The sequence below is a fragment of the Gobio gobio genome (assembly GCF_949357685.1).
Source record: "Gobio gobio genome assembly, chromosome: 8".
Taxonomy (NCBI): Eukaryota; Metazoa; Chordata; class Actinopteri; order Cypriniformes; family Gobionidae; genus Gobio; species Gobio gobio.
The window spans coordinates 40,679,530-40,699,737 of record NC_137114.1 but is presented as its reverse complement, the minus strand read 5'-3'; the positions used below and the strand labels follow the sequence as shown (position 1 = coordinate 40,699,737).

Below are 20,208 nucleotides of genomic sequence, written 5' to 3'. Positions count from 1 at the left end.
AGAACTCCATTCTCTATAAGCCTCAAGCAAGATTTTACAGAATCTGTATGGCATTCGGGTCAGCAGTGAGGGTCACAACCGTCAGGAAAGTTTCTGATGTGCATTCTGAAAGCAGCAAACCGATGGAGCTTTTCCAATAGCTAGACAGGCTCCATAGAATTGCTAGATCAAATGTGACTTGTTCCACTGTGGGCAAGGGCAAAGAAGCTGCAATGTTCTACATGTGGATGATCATTTGGCAGTTCATGCAAGAGTTCACGGTAGGTGTTATAATGGACAGTCATCTACTGTTTGTGCTGCTTCCAAAGAGCTTTCAAAGCCCTGTCATGACCACATGTGTGGAGTTCAGCTGATAAGAGAGGGGTTGGGGGAAATTTGAAGGACTTTGCTACAGCATCCAGCAGAAGTACACAAACATGCAGAGCCTCAAGTTAAGGGAAGGGAAATCAAGGGAATCCATGATGGCTAAAACGAGAAAAGGCTGTTAACACAGAGCATATATTTTTGAATACCACCAATACATACATAGCTAATTATTAATACCACGAATAGGCCTACATAGCAATTTATTCGATTTGTTGCATTTGCTTAGAGGTCTATTGTAACAATATTGTGTATCAACATATAATTTCATTTGTATTCTTTCTTACTGTAAAATGGCAATCTAATCAAAATATAGGCTAATTTATTAAAACGTTATGATGCAATGCTACCCATTAAAGAAGCACTACGGAAGATATTGTAATTAAAATCAACATTCCATTGAGCAAGCTCATTAAAAATGGTTGTCAAACTGTGATCTTACCTTACACCGATGCCCTACGGCAAGCATAAAATGTTAATTTAAATTTTGAGCAGTCGGGTCGGATTTCGCGGGAAATGTAGTCTTCCTTGTGTTAACGTCATGTCCGTAAACAGACAAGAAAGTCCTACATGTAGTAGGCTAGGCCATGTATGAAGCTTGTTCTTGTTACATGTAATTTGAAATAGTAAACTACGCTGAAAAAAGCGGAAAATCTCATTTTATGCCAGGACATTATAATTTTATGGAAAATTTCGTTAACCCTTAAAACACAACCTAATGCAATGCGTCATTCAAAATACAGGTAAAACACCTGCTAAAAACAAAACAAAACAAAACAAAAAACACAATATAGGCCTATAGAAAATTCCTTCATATTTGTACAGTAGCCTATATTGTGCCCTATTTTTACAGACTTTTTTTTTACATTATAGCCTCAGTAATGGGCAGTTCTAAATGCACCATAAGAAAATGTAGCCTACCTATTTCCAAAATATTATAAAATTAAACGGATTTGAACAGACACTTCTGTTCCTCATTGCGTTTACCTATTGGTTCACAGTTCTTTCAGGGATTCGGTTCCATTGGAGTCTAGTTCGAATCTTTGTTCTTTGACTTCGTTCATTATTAAGCTTAGCTACTCTCATGGCTTTATAATAGCCTAACTCATAAAGTAAAATAATTATTAGGATTATGTGTTTTAATGCTTTCATTACCCCTCCTCTCATTAATATTAGTATCTGAAACACAAATTAACACAAATATTATGTATTTCATTTTACAAGACATTTTATGAAAATAATCAATTAAAATTAAACAAAAATAACCATTTTAATTATATTTTTTTAAATAAAAAGTTAAAAATTAGGAGTATTTTTTATTTTATTTTTTAATTTAAAAAAAAAAAGCCCGTTTACACAATTCCCTCAAAGTAATTTGCCAAGCATTCCACACCTCTACAAATGACAGGCATTTCTATAGAGTGGGAGGTAACCTCTGAAGCGCGCCTGGCTTGATGCTCATATTTAGAGAGCCAGAAGTGTCTGCGGTGTTCAACATGAACCATGAGCTCTCATCTGAACCTCCCCAAAACTTATATTACAGTCTGCAATGTTTACATATGACGCAAAAGAATAAAAAAGAGAGAGCCGGTTTCACAGAGAGAAACACCATGGCGATGGACGGCAATGCTTAATTCTTATGACGGATGTCCAGAACCATGATCGAGAGCATCACGGTGTGATTTACACTTTGAGGGATATTCACCACCAACAACGATGTCGGTTTTCCCCGTTGTTTTGTTTTGCCACTTGCTTTTTTTAACGAAAATATACCTCTGTATGGAAACTGATTTCTGTGAACCTGTTCGACTTGATCGTGACAATTTCCCAAATAATGACAAACTGAACGCAGAACTTGTTGTTTACAGAATAAACGCTTTTAATCAGGAATTGTATCTTAATCTTCTGCCTGACTCAAGTTTTCTGGCTGCTGACGGCACATTTCAATATGACACCTCATCTTCAAGTGCTTTTTTAGGACCTGCTTTTAGAAGATGCTTTTACTCCGGTGATATTAACGCAGACAGGAATTCATACGCAGCTGTCAGTCTCTGTGGAGGTGTCCGAGGAGCGTTTTCTTATAACGGGATGGAGTACCTCATAGAGCGGAGGTCGACCAACACAGCGCCAGGACTGATCTCAGATGATGCTGAAAAAACGCACATCATCCGCAGGAGAAGACATCTTCACGCTCCGGGCTCACCATCTCGGTGCGGAGTTACATCTAGTTTAAACCCGGGCGTTGTGGAGTCCTTAGAAAAGTACAAACACGTGAAGGGACATTCGAGGAACTTCACAGAAACTTTGAACAGATCAAAACGATTCGCATCTATACCGAGATACGTTGAGGTTCTGGTTGTTGCTGACGAGTCTATGGCAAAATTCCACGGTGACGACCTGAAGCATTACCTTTTGACTCTCATGTCTGTCACTGCAAAGCTGTACAAACACCCCAGTATCTTGAACGCCATCAGTATAGTGGTTGTAAAGCTTATGGTGATTAATGAGGCAGAAAAAGGACCCAAAGTATCCAGTAACGCGGCACTAACGCTGCGCAACTTCTGCACCTGGCAGAAGAAGCTGAATAAAAACAACGACAAACACCCAGAGTATTGGGATACAGCTATTTTGTTTACAAAGCAGGTAAGAAATACTCATGGGTCAATGCTATGTTAGGTCATTTAAAAAACAGAAAAAATGCCATTCATACCAAACGACTTCCATACATCCCTTCTGTGATGAACATGTTTTGTTGTTGATTGAGGTAATATTAGGGCTGTCAAACGATTAATCGCGATAAATTGCATCCAAAACAAAAGTATATTTAAAATATATACATGCATACGTGTGTGTAGTTAGTAGGCTATATATAATAAATGCACATAATAATTATGCACACACACGTTATGTAATTTGGATGCAGTTAATTGTGATTAATCGTTATATATATATATATGATGTATATATATATATATATATATATGATGAATTTCACTCACATTTGTTCAAGGTGTCATTTTAATACTTTTTCTAGTACTCAAATGGTATGTTTTCCAAAAATGTATGAATCCAACAAAGATAAAATTTCTACTCACTAAAGCACCCACACTTTAAGCTATATTTCTCCTTTTTATCACCTCTGATATCCTGATTAATCATTGACCCATATTTTACAAAACTTTTCCGTAGTTGTTCCTTAGTCACCTGGTATGTTTGAGCATTACATCCTTCAGTGGTTTTGCCACAATAGAAACCCTTTCTAAACGAACATGACATGCCATCTGGATAGAAAATAGTAAAACATTTCTGGAAACATGTCAAAGCGAGGGAGTGCTCCTAAAAGAAAATGTAATTTTCTACCATTTGATTCCAATACAAACTTAAAAGCACCATTACATCATCAGAAAGCTGAAAGCATACGTCAGGAGTTACAAAAACACTAAATTCAGTACTGACTCAAGCAGAGGAGTGATCCAAGTCAGCTGCTGCCTGCTATGCCAAGATACCTGCGCTGCACCTGTTATTCCAGCAAAATTAACTCCATGCTTTTATATTACTTGCAAATAAAGCAATACAAACGTCTTTGCTACTAAATATTCGGTAAAACATGCTATTATTTTAAGTTTTAAAAAGTGAACGTTGAACAGAGATGTCTTCTCATGGCCATTTCCTTAAAACTGTTTTAAACCATGAGAAAGTTAAACCATTTATGTCAAGACCCTATTGGGATGTAGTTAGCGTTCTCAATGTTATTTATCCCTGAAGACTCCAGGTGGCTGCATTATGATGTTCTCACATGGTTCCATCTGTCCTGTTAACAATGTCGTAACTACAGCTGTTTACAGGCATTCTTGGCCACCCTTGCAGGTCCTGTGCTTCTCATTATACAAGCCAAGCTTGTATTCTGATCTGACAAATTGGCAATAGACGGTTTACACACATACGCTTTGGATCAGACCAAATGAGGAAGATTTAAATGATTTCAGAGATTATGATTTCTATAGTGTTCAATCTTCATACTGCTCCTGAAACACTTGAGGCTTGTTAAGTCACAATACAATCACTGATTCCACAGGACCTGTGTGGGGCCACCACATGTGACACTCTGGGAATGGCTGATGTAGGCACCATGTGCGATCCTAAGAGGAGCTGCTCAGTTATTGAAGATGATGGTCTCCCCTCTGCCTTCACCACTGCACATGAACTAGGTGAGAGCTATGTTCGGTTTCAAAGTCAGACTTTTGTGTGCAAAAAAAAGGAGGGTGAGCTGAAGGTCCCTGTCTGAGTTCTCTGCCCAGTGCCCACCCTGAGACTTCAGGGTGATGGGATTTTGACGAGGCTTCGCACTCCTGAAATTCTATCTATGATTCCTTGATCTTAAACATGAATGTTGTGCCAGCTGTTTCAAGGGAAAAAAGCCATGTCATACTCTATTATTAATTTAGTATAACAATGACAACAGCATTCAAGAGTTTTCCCTCATCTCTTGATCCCTGTGAAAACAAAGGTTTAATAAAAAACAGATGGAAAAACATTAGCAGATGCTGAAAGAACCACATTCACTGGGGCTGGTCCACCAGTGCCATCCTTATATGGTGTGTACAGACCTATTAAACTCATTGAACATATTTGAATGTGTTAGTCATTGTACACCTTGTAAACAGACTGATGACAGAGATAGATAGACAGACAGATAGACAGATAGATAGATAGATAGATAGATAGATAGATAGATAGATAGATAGATAGATAGATAGATAGATAGATAGACAGACAGACAGACAGACAGACAGACAGACAGACAGACAGACAGACAGACAGACAGACAGACAGACAGACAGACAGACAGATAGGTTGCCACCTGTGCAATAAGTCCATTTGTGAAATTTCCTCACTACTAAATATTCTACGGCCAAAAGAGGAAGCAATTGGGAACAACAGCAACTCAGCCACGAAGTAAAGGCCATGTAAAATCACAGAGCGGGGTCAGCGCATGCTGAGGCGCACAGTGCACTGTGGTGTAAAGCACGCCGCCACTGGACTCTAGAGCAGTGGAGACGTGTTCTCTGGAGTGAAGAATCACGCTTCTCTGTCTGGCAATCCGATGGACGAGTCTGGGTTTGGCAGTTCCCAGGAGAACGGTACTTGCCTGACTGCATTATGCCAAGTATAAAGTTTGGTGGAGGGGGGATTATGGTGTGGGGTTGTTTTTAAGGGGTTGGGCTTGGCCCCTTAGTTCCAGTGAAAGGAACTCTTAATGCTTCTGCATACCAAGACATTTTGGACAATTTCATGCTCCCAACTTTGGAACAGTTTGGGAATGGCCTCTTCCTGTTCCAACATGACTGCGCACCAATGCACAAGGCAAGGTCCATAAAGACATGGATGAGCGAGTTTGGTCCTGAGTCCAGAGTCCTGACCTCAACCCGATAGAACACCTTTGGGATGAATTAGAGCAGAGACTGCAAGCCAGGCCTTCTCATCCAACATCAGTGCCTGACCTCACAAAATTCCCATAAACACACCCCTAAACCTTGTGGAAAGCCTTCCCAGAAGAGTTGAAGCTGTTATAGCTGTAATATGGGCCAACTCCATATTAAACCCTAGGCATTAAGAATAGGATGTCATTAAAGTTGTGCATGTAAAGGCAGGCGTCCCAAAACTTTTGACAATATAGTGTATGTAGACAGACAGACAGACGGACGGACAGACAGATAGATAGATACATAGATAGACAGATAGTTTGATAGATTGATCATCAAATAAAATGTTATATACTGTATGTATATATAAATACTAATTTCCAAATTCCTTTATCAAAATTATAACTGAAATGGCATGACTATTTCTTTGGCTCTTATCCAGGCCATGTCTTCAGTATGCCACATGACAGTGTGAAGGCTTGCGAGGAGGTATTTGGAAAGTTGAAGGACAACCATATGATGTCACCCACACTGATCCAGATTGACCACAATATGCCATGGTCTGTCTGCAGCGCTGCCATCATCACAGACTTCCTGGATGCCGGCCATGGTTAGTTTGCTGACTGCTCTGTTGCAATCAACTCTGACATGTGTATCTCAGCAACATCGAACAAACACATCAAGGATATGCTCAGCACAAATGTACTCTTTGCTCTCTAGGTGACTGTCTGCTGGATCAGCCCCAAAAGCTACTGGCTCTTCCAGAGGACCCTCCGGGTGTCAGCTACTCGCTCAGCCGTCAGTGCGAGCTGGCCTTCGGCTCAGGGTCTAAGCCGTGCCCGTATATGCAGGCCTGCTCCAAACTGTGGTGCACGGGGAAAGCTAAAGGACAGCTGGTGTGCCAGACTCGCCACTTTCCCTGGGCTGACGGTACTACCTGTGGAAGCAACAAACTGTGCTACCGGGGGATTTGTACCGATAAGCAAAATACTACCAAAGACAAGGTGAGTGAGGTGTTAACTACAGTGTATCTGAATGCAGACAAATGCTCTTGATTTGTATGTTTGGACACATGTCACTCACCCCTGGATATTAAAATAAGTATTATATATGCTAACCACAACTGCATTTATTTTGATCAAAAGCAGCAATATTGTGAAATATTATTACAATTTTAAATAACTGTTTTCTATCGTAATATATTTTAAAATGTAATTTTTTCCCTGTGATGGCAAAGCTGAATTTTTACGGCAGTCTTCAGTGTCACATGATCCTTCAGAAATGTGCTGATTTTCTGCTCAAGAAACCTTTCTTATTATTATCCGTTGAAAACATTTTTGCTGCTTAATATTTTTTGGAAACCATTTGATCCGTATTCTTTGATGAATAGAATGTTTATTTGAGATATTTTGTAACATTATTGGTGGCTTACTGTCACTTAGAGGTGGACAAAGTACACAACTCTATTACTTGAGTAAAAGTAAAAGTACTACTGGTCAAATATTACTCCGTTACAAGTGAAAGTTCTAAAAACATTTTTAAAGATTTTTACTGAAGTAGAAGTACAGATGTTTTTGTTTTTAAAAGTACTTTAAAAGTTTAAAAAAAATGTCCTGTTTTTATGTCAATGCATTATTTGTTGTATAATGAAAATTATGCCATAATGGAGGTTTAAGCCAGTCAGTGATGCTAGCATACGACTACCGTAAACTAATTTCAATGCTTGTATAAAAGTTACAAAGCTCTTTACAAAAACTGCTGTCACTATAAAGCCGGGTGCACACTGCGATTTATAATAGTCCTTTACGATTGTTCCTCGTCAGACTGTACGAGCATGATCCCCGCTGTAAGCCATGTCACACTGTAAGATTTCAGCTGTCATTAATGTCAGACTCTACGATAGTCTAGGCACGCTTAAAACAGATGCACGCAAGAGAACTCGTCCAGAGTTTTATATCATCAATCAATGACACGTTCGGTGACGGTGAGCTGCATTACATGCGGGATTGAAATGGTGGCTACAAAGAAATCTCAAGCGCTCATTTTGGTCATAGTTTGTCTTGAAAAACTAAGATAATTTGACGGCCGTCGTAGGAGAAGTCACACTGCAGGACCCTATACTCTGATACACATCCGATATTCTCCCAAGTGATTACTCTCCTCTTTCTCCCAGACATTTACATTTTTCAACATTTTATGAGACATGCATCAAGTGTATGCCAACTAAACTAATCTTTAATCTTTTCAGAAAACTGAAACATTTTCTAAATATGGCCATGGGTGCACACACTGTGCCGCGGAACCGTCTTCTTCCATTTTGCCATAAACTGATTTGTGTTCACAAAAACTTCACATGACCCTACAAGAGTGATCACTGAAAAAACTTTTAAAGAAGAAAAAAATTCATTTCAATTCAAATTTATTTGTATAGCGCTTTTCACGATACATATCGTTTCAAAGCAGCTTCACAGAAAATGCATCTACATTACAATTTAAATTGATTTTGTACATGTTATGCATTTCAGAAATGCACATATACAAAGCACACAGATTAGCTAACTATCTATTATTAATCAATATAATAATTATGGCACAGAAATATGAATACATGTTGTTAATGAATAGGGTAAAGAAATGAGCATGAGATGAGCACTGACTTACAAAGCTGCTACAGAAACGACTTTCGACTTTGAGGACCTTGATAGAAATGTAGTGGAGTAAAAAGTACGATATTTGTCTTTCAAATGTAGTAAAGTTGAAGTAATACGTTTCTAGAAAAAATTATACTCAAGTAAAGTACAGATATTCAAAAAGTGTGCTTAAGTACAGTACTCAAGTACATTTACTTAGTTACTGTCCACCTCTTCTGTCACTTTTGATAACTTGAATGTGTCATTGCTGAATACATTTTTAGTTTTTAGTTTCTTTCAGAAAGTCTTACTGACGCCAAACTGTTGAACAGTGCACGCATACACAGAAAAGTGTATATACACAGTGTATACAATACAATTATTAAATGATTAAATTCAATTATTGATGTATTTTTGCCAGTAAAATAAAATAAAAATCTAAACGATGTAAGGCATTAATACTTGTTTTCATAAATTTCATAAAACAAATGAAAATATCGTTACACAATAACAAAAACTTTTATTCAAGATATAACATTTGAAAACAAGTCTACAAGATATGATATTATCCAGTGTCGATTCTCATATAAATGTAATTTGTTTTAAGGATTTTTAGATATTTATTTGACTGAAAAACAAGTTTAAAATAATAATAAACTTAGATTAAATTTTTTTACCTGAGAAGTAATTTTTTGTGTGTGTTGTACAATGTTCATGATAATTCTGCTGACAATTTGATGTTAGTCTAGGTTATCTTAATATTCTTTTCAGCGGGGATGTAATCATTTCTGAGCCGTGTGGACTCTTTCCGCAGGTAGATGGCCGTTGGGGTCGCTGGGGTCTGTATGGTCCGTGTTCCCGTATGTGTGGGGGAGGGGTACAGCTCGCCAAAAGGCACTGCAACAACCCCGTCCCTGAAAACGGGGGCAAGTATTGCCAAGGACTGAGAGTGAAGCATCGCTCCTGCAATTTAGAGCCTTGTAAAGATTCAGGTAAACAAAATATCTTTCAGTCTCATGTTAAACAGCCTGAATGAGTCAATATTCCTGTCTGACGATGATTATTTGTGACAGGAAAGAGCTTTCGAGAGGAGCAGTGCGAGGCGTTCAATGGCTTCAATCTGAACACTAACAGACTGAGTCCGTCTGTGGTCTGGGTCCCAAAATACTCTGGAGTCTCTGTTAAGGACAGATGCAAGCTCATCTGCCGGGCCAATGGCACCGGATACTTCTATGTCCTTGCGCCGAAGGTAAATAAATAGATATACCTGCTTAAATACTTCAAAGTTGTTTGACATTAGTGGTTTACATGCTGGAGAGGTTCTGAGCCAGTTTATCTCATGAAAGGAATAACATCCCTTTTTCAAAATGAACAAGATACTATTAAAAAGAAATGGGAGCTTATCTCTCAGATATGGGGTGTGGAGTGACACAGTGCAGGGCTGCTTGTCACAATCACTCATTCTGTAGATGAGAAGAGAGAATCTGCCACAGTATCAGCAACCTATATAGCTAGTGTATCAGCTTACAATAGTTACACAACTTAAACCATGTCCTAACCGGCTGCAACGCAACAAAGCGATGAGTGATGCTACATTCCGTTAGTCGCTTGGTTTCTGAGCCATTGGACCAAAATCCTGCTTCTTATATGAAATTTGTTTCATATTATCATCGTAATATTTTGCACTGCTTGGTCAACATGCGACACACACTACACCTTTGTGCTTATTTATTAATATACTGACTTCTGTATAATTCATAATATAATACGTAATACTTGTATGTGTTACTTACAGTCAAACCATTATTCAGACATTTTCTCAGATTATGACAGTTTACTCGCTATAGTTTATAAAACAGTGATAAAGTCTTGATAATGTCAGATAACTTTGATAGAAACATATGTAATGGATTACAATCAACCAATCAGCTGTTCAATTTAAGTACACAATTGGATAATACCAATTAAGGTCAACCAATGACCAAGCAATGCTTCATTTTGTTCAGTCTGTGGTGTAAAAGGTTGCATTAGCAATTCAAGACAAAACACTAAAGCAAAACATGGTCAGGTCAAAGTGTCTGAATAATTTTGGTCCCAAATTTGTATCAATTTTACTGGTAGTCCACTGTATGAAGAATTGTTGGCTATAATATGTCACAGTTTACTTTATTTTGCTATCCACAATTAATTATAGAGTCCTGCATCCACTAGTAAAAAATTATATCTGGTGTCTGAATAATTTTTGGTTTGACTGTATATATACTTATACAAAGGGGTGCACATAACTGGTGCGCATACGTGGTAATAATAAACGTGGAGGGAAGCGCTTTTGAATACCAACATTTTTGGGGAAAGGGACACGTTTACTTACTGGAGTAGGATTTTTCTTGCCTGACGTTGTCATACTCAACTCTAGTCAGAATATGAGTCTGATACTGCTCCATTGGGCTGTGAGTTTGGGGCGTGTTTCAACCGAACCAGGAAAGACCTCAAATGGATAGACCTACAACCAATCAGAGTAACGGAGCGACGCATATAGTTAGTTGTCAAATGTCAACAGAACTCAACAGCACACAGTGTTGCCAAGTCCGCGGTTTTGCCACGGGCTGTTTTTCCATGTCCGCGGGTTGAAGCGACCCCAATTATGTGATATTTAGACCCAGGAACCCAGGCAACCCTGCCAAAAAAAACACATATTTTACCCCCCAAAGGCCATTTTTTCTGGAGAACTTCCGGAACTCAAATGTTGTGGGTGGGGCTAAATTCGGCTGTCATCCAGGCTAGGATTTTTCTCCATCTCTGCACGGACCACGCCCCACGGTTTGACGTGCATTAACTGCTAAGTTTAACCATCACAGAGTGACAGTTTATCATTTGGACGTGTTTTGTCTTGCCAATTTACACATTCAAACGATTTTAAACGAGGAAGAGGCGGCGAAAATTGGGACTAGCACGCTGTTATCTGTGCACACAGCCACACACACCCAAAGCGCATGCACGCAGAGAGGGGGGGGGGGGGGGGGACATCTTTCAAACACCTGCCCTGTCCAAATACCCACGTTTGTGATCTTTGCCTCTTGAGAGCGTGTGCACGCGGCATGAAGTAAGTGCGCAAGACTGTCCTATGCCTTAAAAATGCCCAAGTGCAGTGCCCTTATTGAAAACTAAACCCACACTATCTTGAATACCGCTTCGGGTGATAAAAGAGAAAAAAGAAAGAAAAGTGTTTGACTTGAAACATGGACAAGGAGAGCTAGAAGTATTCATGTTACTTATTTGACAGAACATGACACTAGCAACACCAAGGTCATAGGTTTTAATGGGAATTACTTTTGTATAACTCAACACCTTTAAGTTACCATACTTAAAAAGAGGCCGATGGTGTAGCGATGGTGAATATTATCTGTGTGACAGGTGGTGGACGGAACCTCTTGTTCCCCTGATACCTCAGCAGTCTGTGTTCAAGGAAAGTGCATCAAGGCTGGCTGTGATGGCAAACTGAGCTCCAACTTGAAGTTTGACAAGTGTGGTGTGTGTGGTGGTGACAACCAAAACTGCAAGAAAGTCTCTGGAATGTTCACAAAACCCATGTAAGTGCTTTATCTCTGAGTATATGGTTTAAAAGGGGTCATGACATGAGAAATCAAATTCACCTTGAACTTTTGACATGTAAGTAAGAGGTCTTTAACCTTAAAACATCCTGCAAGTTTAATAGCTTAAAACGTCCTCCTCATTATAAACTAAGCATTTATTTAATCAAGGGCCAAAAATTGCTTTTGATATTGCGGGATCTGTGACGTCGCACACAGGCAAATACATTTGCATAGGCTATGACGTTTCTAGTGAAAATGTAATTGTTGATATCAAGAATTCACATTTTAACTAGTGAAAACTGAATTGTTGATATCAAGAATTCACATTTTAACTAGTGAAAACTAAATTGTTGATATCAAGAATTAGCTTTTTAACTAGTGAAAATCTAATTGTTGATATCAAGAATTCAAACCCTGTGAATGAATAAAAGTCAAAAGTTGTGTAAATGCTTTTAAACCATTCAAGAGTGAAAAGAGAATGCACCAGTATCGTGCTCACAGACAGCACGCCAGAATCAAGTTCTCTTCCACGCTTGAATGAACAATAATACACAGAATTAAGCCAAAATACCCGTTTTGTCGAGTATCCTGATGTCCAAAGTTGTGAGAAAATGAGACGCATGTGAGTTCCGTGTCATGTGCAGCAGCGGCAGGTCTTAAAGTGACTGCAGCCACTAATGCTGTCTGTCATAATTTTAATCAAAGAATAAAGGTAACAGAGAAAATTGTATACTTTTAAAATTGTGTGTTGGTTGATTTGCGTGTGAGACGGTCTGAGTTAAACTGATATAGTTCCCTGTTCGTTGTTTAAACTGGTCATTTCAACAGCTCAAACTTTCAGACTTTAGCTGTATTTCAGTGAACATTCCAGCGCCGCTTTATGACACAGCTCCAGAGAGATTAAAGGCCGCCAAATTTGATTGATGACCCCTCATAAAAATTCCACACCCCACACATAAATATGTCAATTATTATGGGTTTAAGTGAAGATTGTTTTAAGTTCACATAAATTTAAAGTTGTTATATTTTCGAAGCCTAATATTTATATATATATATATATATATATATATATATATATATATATATATATATATATATATATATATATATATATATATATATATATATATATATATATATATAAAAATCAATTTCATAGAGACATCAGTAGCAGTATATGTAGCAGTGATATTGGCCTTAATTCATAAAAAGATGCCATTAAACACATATTTAAAATATACTGTCTTTATGGGTTTTTTTTCTATATTAATTTGGAGATTAACTGTTAAATTATTACATTATAAAATATATTTAAAAAAGTGTTTTTTATAATAATAATTAATCTAGTTTATATATTTGACCCGTGCTGGCAAAATGAGTCGGAATGCACACAGGTAAATTTCGAGCTACAGGCAAAACAAGTGAAAAAATTTGATTTTGGTTGATTTTGAGGTTTTCACAAAAAAAAATTAATTAAGCCCTCTGTAATGTTGTTTGTTCGTGTGGGAAGAAGGAGGCGGGAACCGGCGAACATTCAACAACTTTAATAAAATAATTAATAACACAAAATAAACACAAAATGAAAGTAAAAGCGGCAGCCCCTCACGGACGGCTGCCGCGCACACACATAAAACATAAACAAAACACAACTTAAAATCCAGGCCTGGTCCTCTCTCGTCCTTCACTCGTGTCGCTCATCCTTATATGCCTCCAGGCTTCCTCATGAGAGGACTCGAGACCGGTGTGCCTCGCAGGTGACACTCATTCTCAATCACGCACACCGATCTCGCTCGCTCCTCCCATGTCTCTCGCTCGTCCACCTCGCCACAACTCGTCCACCTCGCCACACCCAGTTTTCTGAGAGGAATACCTTGCCTTAGTCCATAAAAATGGTCTTACTCGTGCTGACTGACAGATGTGAAGCGTGCGGCACAAAGACGCCTCAGACAGCGCGCGATCCCGATATACACAGAATTACAGTATTTCAAAATATCCGTCTTGGCGAGTATTCACGCAAACATTATCTGCTGTCTTAAGTGAATGTTTGGTTAACTGTTGGGGGAAAACATCTGATGCGTAACATTATAAAACATCCGTGCGGTACAGTAGGTCTTAATATATAGGCTGTCTGTTTCATTAATGTTCATCAAACTATTGTGGTACCAAGGGAAAAAAAGTTGAATATATATTTTTCCTATAGATATTTGGTTTTGACTTGATGTGTGCCAAATTTGGTGTTATTACCAGGAAGTTTAAAGTATGGTTAAAAGGGGATTTTGTTTTGGAACCTTCAGAAAATTTTAACTCATAAAAATTCATTCCATTTCAACTTTCACTTTAACTTCTAATTCAAATTCCTGAATGGCGTCAAAAATTCTAATTCATGAATCAAAAATAATCCAAATCTTTAATTTTGAATATTGTCAAATCCTGTGATCTCATTTTTACAGGCATGGATATAACTTTGTGGTGACTCTACCGGTCGGAGCTGCAAACATGGACGTAAGGCAGCGTGGCTACCGTGGTTTGATTAATGATGACAACTATTTAGCAGTAAAGAATGTCCAAGGCAAATACCTCCTGAATGGAAACTTTGTGGTTTCAGCGGTAGAAAAAGACATTATCGTAAAGGGAAGTTTGCTGCGCTACAGTGGAACCGGCACATCGGTGGAGACGCTGCAGGCCACTAGACCTCTCAAAGAGTCTCTCACTGTGGAACTGTTGTCGGTGGGGAAAATGACGCCGCCTCGAGTGCGCTACTCTTACTACCTAGCTGTGGGAAATAAAGAGGGCAAGGTCTTAAAGAAGGAGGAGAGGAACCCTACGCATAACAGCGTGCTGGAAGACAGCAATAAAGTGGAACTGAAGAAGCCGGCCTATCAGCTGTCTTATAAGTGGGTAGCGGCGGATTGGAATAAGTGCTCAGTTACCTGTGGTAACGGGGTCCAGAGTAGATTGATACAGTGTTTGGACTCGGATGGGGAAACAGCCACACACTGTGACGACACCCAAATGCCCAGTACCATGAGGGTGTGTGGTGACCCTTGCCCAACGTGGAGCATCGGCGAATGGTCCTCATGCTCTAAAACATGCGGGAAAGGCTATAAGAGACGCCCACTGCGATGCATCACTCAGACTGGGCTGCTTTTACCGAGAGACCACTGCTCAAGCAAAAAAAAGCCACAGGAATTGGACTTTTGCTCCATTCGGCCCTGCTAGTGACCCATTCCGTGTGTTCTGGGACCCATTTTATGGAGCCAAAACAAAAGCAGTGATCTTTTTACTTGTGCGTCCTGTGGTGCCTCATTTTTTGTAATGGGAAAATCGTCATGAAATAAAGACAAATTATGTCTTTTAGCAAGACGATGAGCAATTTTACCATGTTACATTTCAAGGTATAGTTAGATATCACCTACCTCAAAAAGGACAGGGTGTTTTAAAGCAACCAAATAACACAGACCACGTGAAGTTGTAAAATGTTACGTTATGGCATTAACACTGTCACAAAAACAGACTTTTACAGCATCTCCTCTGCATGTGGTTTGTACATAAAGTGAAGATCTCCAATTTGTGGCAAGTTTTAGTTTGTATTCAGACTTTATAATATACATGTGAATAATTTGATCTAAATGTGAAGCATATTGTATGCAAAAATAGGGCATCTTGGTCCGTGCACTATTGATCATTCGTATTCATATATTAAGATGAGCTAGTCAGTAGATTAAAGTGTTCCTAATCACTGAAGTTTCGACAAGCAGAATTTAGGATTATATATAAGTTTAGAGAAGACAAAACAATGATGCCAAAAGTAGGCTTTTTTAAAAGTAATCAGTATCTCACCCTGTCATTTTAGGCTGAAGAGGACATCCTGAAAACATATTTACATTAATAAAATAAACAATGTTAATGTTTATTAATAATGGTACTATACACAAAGGGATAAAACAGTTAACATATACATAAATCAGTTCATATACTTTATGGCGATAGACTTTATCAGTTCAGCTATCTATATACTGTAAGTATACCATATGAAAGTCTTTGGGTCTTGTAAATCTGAAAGACACTGATGCAAATATTGTACAAAGGCTGCCCTACTAGTATTAAATCCAGTTTTCAGTTTTGATGAATACAAGTGAAGTGGGACACTTTCTGATCCTTTGCCATTGCCATTTTAAAATGTGATGCCAAATGGCTGAACCTCTTACACAATACCATTTTAAATAGATAAAAGAAAAAAAGAAGAAGAACTAATATACACAAAAATATACAAGTGTCTTATTTTGCGTGTATTATTACTACTACTACACTTGCAGCTGCTATGGCCACTATGAGTTTAGTAAAGTCACCATGTCTCTTGGATGGAAAATTAAGTGTCTTGTTGTAAATTAATTAGATGTATTCTCTGCTGGATTTATGAAGATATTTTGTCATGTGTGCACACAACCCATGTAAACCGGATCGTTGCTGGGAGCATCTCATTCATTTAAAAGGTGCTCCCTTATTTTTTATTTTTCCATCTTTTGATGTTAATACAGCAAAAGGTACTTATGTGTTTCTATTGGAATTCATTGTATACTATGTATACATCCATCAACTGTGCACAAATAAATACAGAAATTACATGAAATGTTTAAAGGGATCTCCTCACTCTGTTGGGTTCTGGGGGAGTGTGTATGAATCATGGGTTAACGATAAGCCTCAAACTGTGCTGAAAAGTCATTTGGTCACGGCACACTATAGGTAATCACTTTACCAAAGGCTGGATGAAGCATCATGGACAATCCCGCATTCAGTGACACTGGAATTCTGCTGAGTTGACTGAAAACTGACTACCTCAGGCCTGATAGTCCTCTCCAACAATCTCCAATGTTAAACATGTCTAGATAGATAGATAGATAGATAGATAGATAGATAGATAGATAGATAGATAGATAGATAGATAGATAGATAGATAGATAGATAGATAGATAGAGATAGATAGATAGATAGATAGATAGATAGATAGATAGATAGATAGATAGATAGATAGATAGATAGATAGATAGATAGATAGATAGATAGATAGATAGATAGATAGAGATATGTGCATCTGAAAGATAGACACTTTTCAGGTGTAACCTAGAAGTGTATGGAAACCATAAAATATTTGCATTCATAAGCAGTCATATTAAATGGGACTATTTCTCTTTGTCAGCCCTGCACATCCCCTGTCAATTAAAACCAGTGGTGGTCAGCTATTTCCAACTCAACCATTTCCAACTCAGTGATTTCATAACAAATGAAATTCCCCCCTGCCAGGATTATAACATTTCGTCGCAGCAAGCACTAACTTGGCATTAAAATCACAGTATTAAAAAGTCAAAAGCACTACCTTCTCGAGCCAAGGTTAAATTAAATTGTATACTTCATATTGTTTATTTTACTGCCCTAGTATATCAGTCGTTCCTTTAAAGGTATACATGTGAATTAAACGTGGCACAATGCCCCTCATCATCACAGTATGCTAATGCCTATCTGGTGCGATCAGTGCGCAGATTGAGGACTGTCGGGATAATCCAGACACAGGATGGTTCTGTCTGGGGTCGCTGGCCGGGGACACACTTGCTTTCCACAACATACTATTTATCTGATGGATCCTGTGACGATTACCATACTTTTAAAGCATGAATTTTATGTAAACAATAGATCTGCATAATACTCACATATGCAGTCCATAGGGGGCATAATGTATTAGTCTATATTAGCCTTAATATTTAAACCTTTATCTTTTTTTTTACTTGCAATTCTTACTTTTTTGTGCAATTGTGAGTTTGTATCTCCCAATTCTGACATATAAACCTACAAAATCTTGCCTCGTAGTAAAGTTTTTTATATTTTCTACCGTGGGACTTATTACTGAGACTTCCCTGCTCTCGGTTACTGAAGCACTGAGACTGGAAAGAGCAGCTTCCAAATCCACAGTACTCATCTTGCTGGATTTGTCTGCTGCTTTTGACACAGTTCACCACTCTCATGAAGATGGGCATCTCAGAAACTGCTTTCCAGTGGTTCAAGTCTTACCTCTCAGATAGGTCCTTCAGGGGGTCGTGGAGAGGTGAAGTGTCCAAGTAAGGATTATTAGGAACACCTGTTCAATTTCTCATTAATGCAATTATCTAATCAGCCAATCACATGGCAGTTGCTTCAATGCATTTAGGGGTGTGGTCCTGGTCAAGACAATCTCCTGAACTCCAAACTGAATGTCAAAATGGGAAAGAAAGGTGATTTAAGCAATTTTGAGCATGGCATGGTTGTTGGTGCCAGACGGGCCGGTCTGAGTATTTCACAATCTGCTCAGTTACTGGGATTTTCACGCACAACCATTTCTAGGGTTTACAAAGAATGGTGTGAAAAAGGAAAAACATCCAGTATGCGGCAGTATGGGTCGTGGAGAGGTGAAGTGTCCAAGTCACAACATCTAGCATCTAGTTCCACAGGGCTCAGTGCTGGGACCACTTCTCTTCTCCATCTACATGTCGTCATTAGGATCTGTCATTCAGAAACATGGCTTTTCCTATCACTGCTATGCTAATGACACTCGACTCATTTCAACCAGATGATCCTACAGTTGGTGTTCGTACTGCAGCCTGCCTGGCAGACATTTCTGGCTGGATGAAGGATCATCACCTTCAACTGAACCTTTTAAACCAAACCAGCACTTCATCACAATTTCTCCATTCAGCTAGGTTCATCAACCATAACTCCATCCAGGACAGCCAGGAACCTCGGAGTTGTGATTGATGATTAGTTCAACTTCACTGACCACATCACTGCAACAACCCGGTCCTGCAGATTTGCGTTATACAACATTAGGAAGATTATACCCTTCCAATCAGAGCAGGCCACACAACTCCAGGTCCAAGCTCTTGTTCTCTCCGGACTGGACTACTGTAATGCTCTTCTAGCGGGCCTTCCGGCATGCACTATCAAACCCTCGCAACTGATCCAAAATTTTGCGTTGAGATGGTCTTCAACGAGCCGAAGAAAGCGCACATAACGTCTCTCTTCATCAGTTTGCACTGGCTACCAATAGCCGCTCACATCAAATTCAAGGCACTGGTGCTCGCCTACAAAGCAACCACAGCCACCATTATACCTAAACTCGCTTGTTCAAACTTACGCACCCTCCAGAAGCTTGTGTTCTGCAAGTGAATGACGCCTCGTAGTGCCATCCCAAAGGGGCACAAAATCACTCTCACTGACCTTTTCCTGAACCATTCCCACCTGGTGGAATGGCCTGCCTATCTCAATTCGAGCAGCCAAGTCTGTAGCCGTTTTCAAAAAACGTCTAAAGACACATCTTTTCCAGCAGCACTAGCACTTAACTATTCTATTCGTTTTTCTGTTTGTTTATATATATATATACACTCACCTAAAGGATTATTAGGAACACCTGTTCAATTTCTCATTAATGCAATTATCTAATCAACCAATCACATGGCAGTTGCTTCAATGCATTTAGGGGTGTGGTCCTGGTCAAGACAATCTCCTGAACTCCAAACTGAATGTCAGAATGGGAAAGAAAGGTGATTTAAGCAATTTTGAGCATGGCATGGTTGATGGTGCAAGACGGGCCGGTCTGAGTATTTCACAATCTGCTCAGTTACTGGGATTTTCACGCACAACCATTTCTAGGGTTTACAAAGAATGGTATTGAAAATGCCTTGTTGATGCTAGAGGTCAGAGGAGAATGGGCCGACTGATTTAAGCTGATAGAAGAGCAACTTTGACTGAAATAACCACTTGTTACAACCGATATATGCAGCAAAGCATTTGTGAAGCCACAACACGCACAACCTTGAGGCGGATGGGCTACAACAGCAGAAGACCCCACCGGGTACCACTTATCTCCACTACAAATAGGAAAAGAGGCTACAATTTGCACAAGCTCACCAAAATTGTACAGTTGAAGACTGGAAAAATGTTGCCTGGTCTGATGAGTCTCGATTTCTTTTGAGACATTCAGATGGTAGTCAGAATTTGGCGTAAACAGAATGAGAACATGGATCCATAATGCCTTGTTACCACTGTGCAGGCTGGTGGTGGTGGTGTAATGGTGTGGGGGATGTTTTCTTGGCACACTTTAGGCCCCTTAGTGCCAATTGGGCATCGTTTAAATGCCACAGCTACCTGAGCATTGTTTCTGACCATGTCCAT

At 39.0% G+C, this 20,208-nt stretch overlaps 1 protein-coding gene across 1 annotated transcript; it reads left to right on the top strand.

The window, feature by feature from the left end:
* The first annotated feature begins 1,823 nt into the window (after positions 1-1,823).
* On the top strand, positions 1,824-16,643 carry adamts15b (ADAM metallopeptidase with thrombospondin type 1 motif, 15b). Its single transcript, XM_079824234.1, has 8 exons — positions 1,824-3,006; positions 4,439-4,571; positions 6,229-6,396; positions 6,507-6,790; positions 9,231-9,408; positions 9,490-9,665; positions 11,831-12,006; positions 14,460-16,643. The coding sequence occupies exons 1-8, from the start codon at positions 2,080-2,082 to the stop codon at positions 15,226-15,228; spliced, it is 2,811 nt and encodes a 936-aa protein (XP_079680360.1). The 5' UTR covers positions 1,824-2,079; the 3' UTR covers positions 15,229-16,643.
* The last annotated feature ends 3,565 nt before the right edge of the window (positions 16,644-20,208 follow it).

Bases quoted from the DNA above. Each gene is read 5' to 3' on its own strand.
- adamts15b (XM_079824234.1), top strand. From the start codon at position 2,080: ATGTCGGTTTTCCCCGTTGTTTTGTTTTGCCACTTGCTTTTTTTAACG. The intron at 9,666-11,830 runs GTAAATAAATAG...TCTGTGTGACAG, and splicing joins TCTATGTCCTTGCGCCGAAG to GTGGTGGACGGAACCTCTTG. The intron at 12,007-14,459 runs GTAAGTGCTTTA...TCATTTTTACAG, and splicing joins GGAATGTTCACAAAACCCAT to GCATGGATATAACTTTGTGG.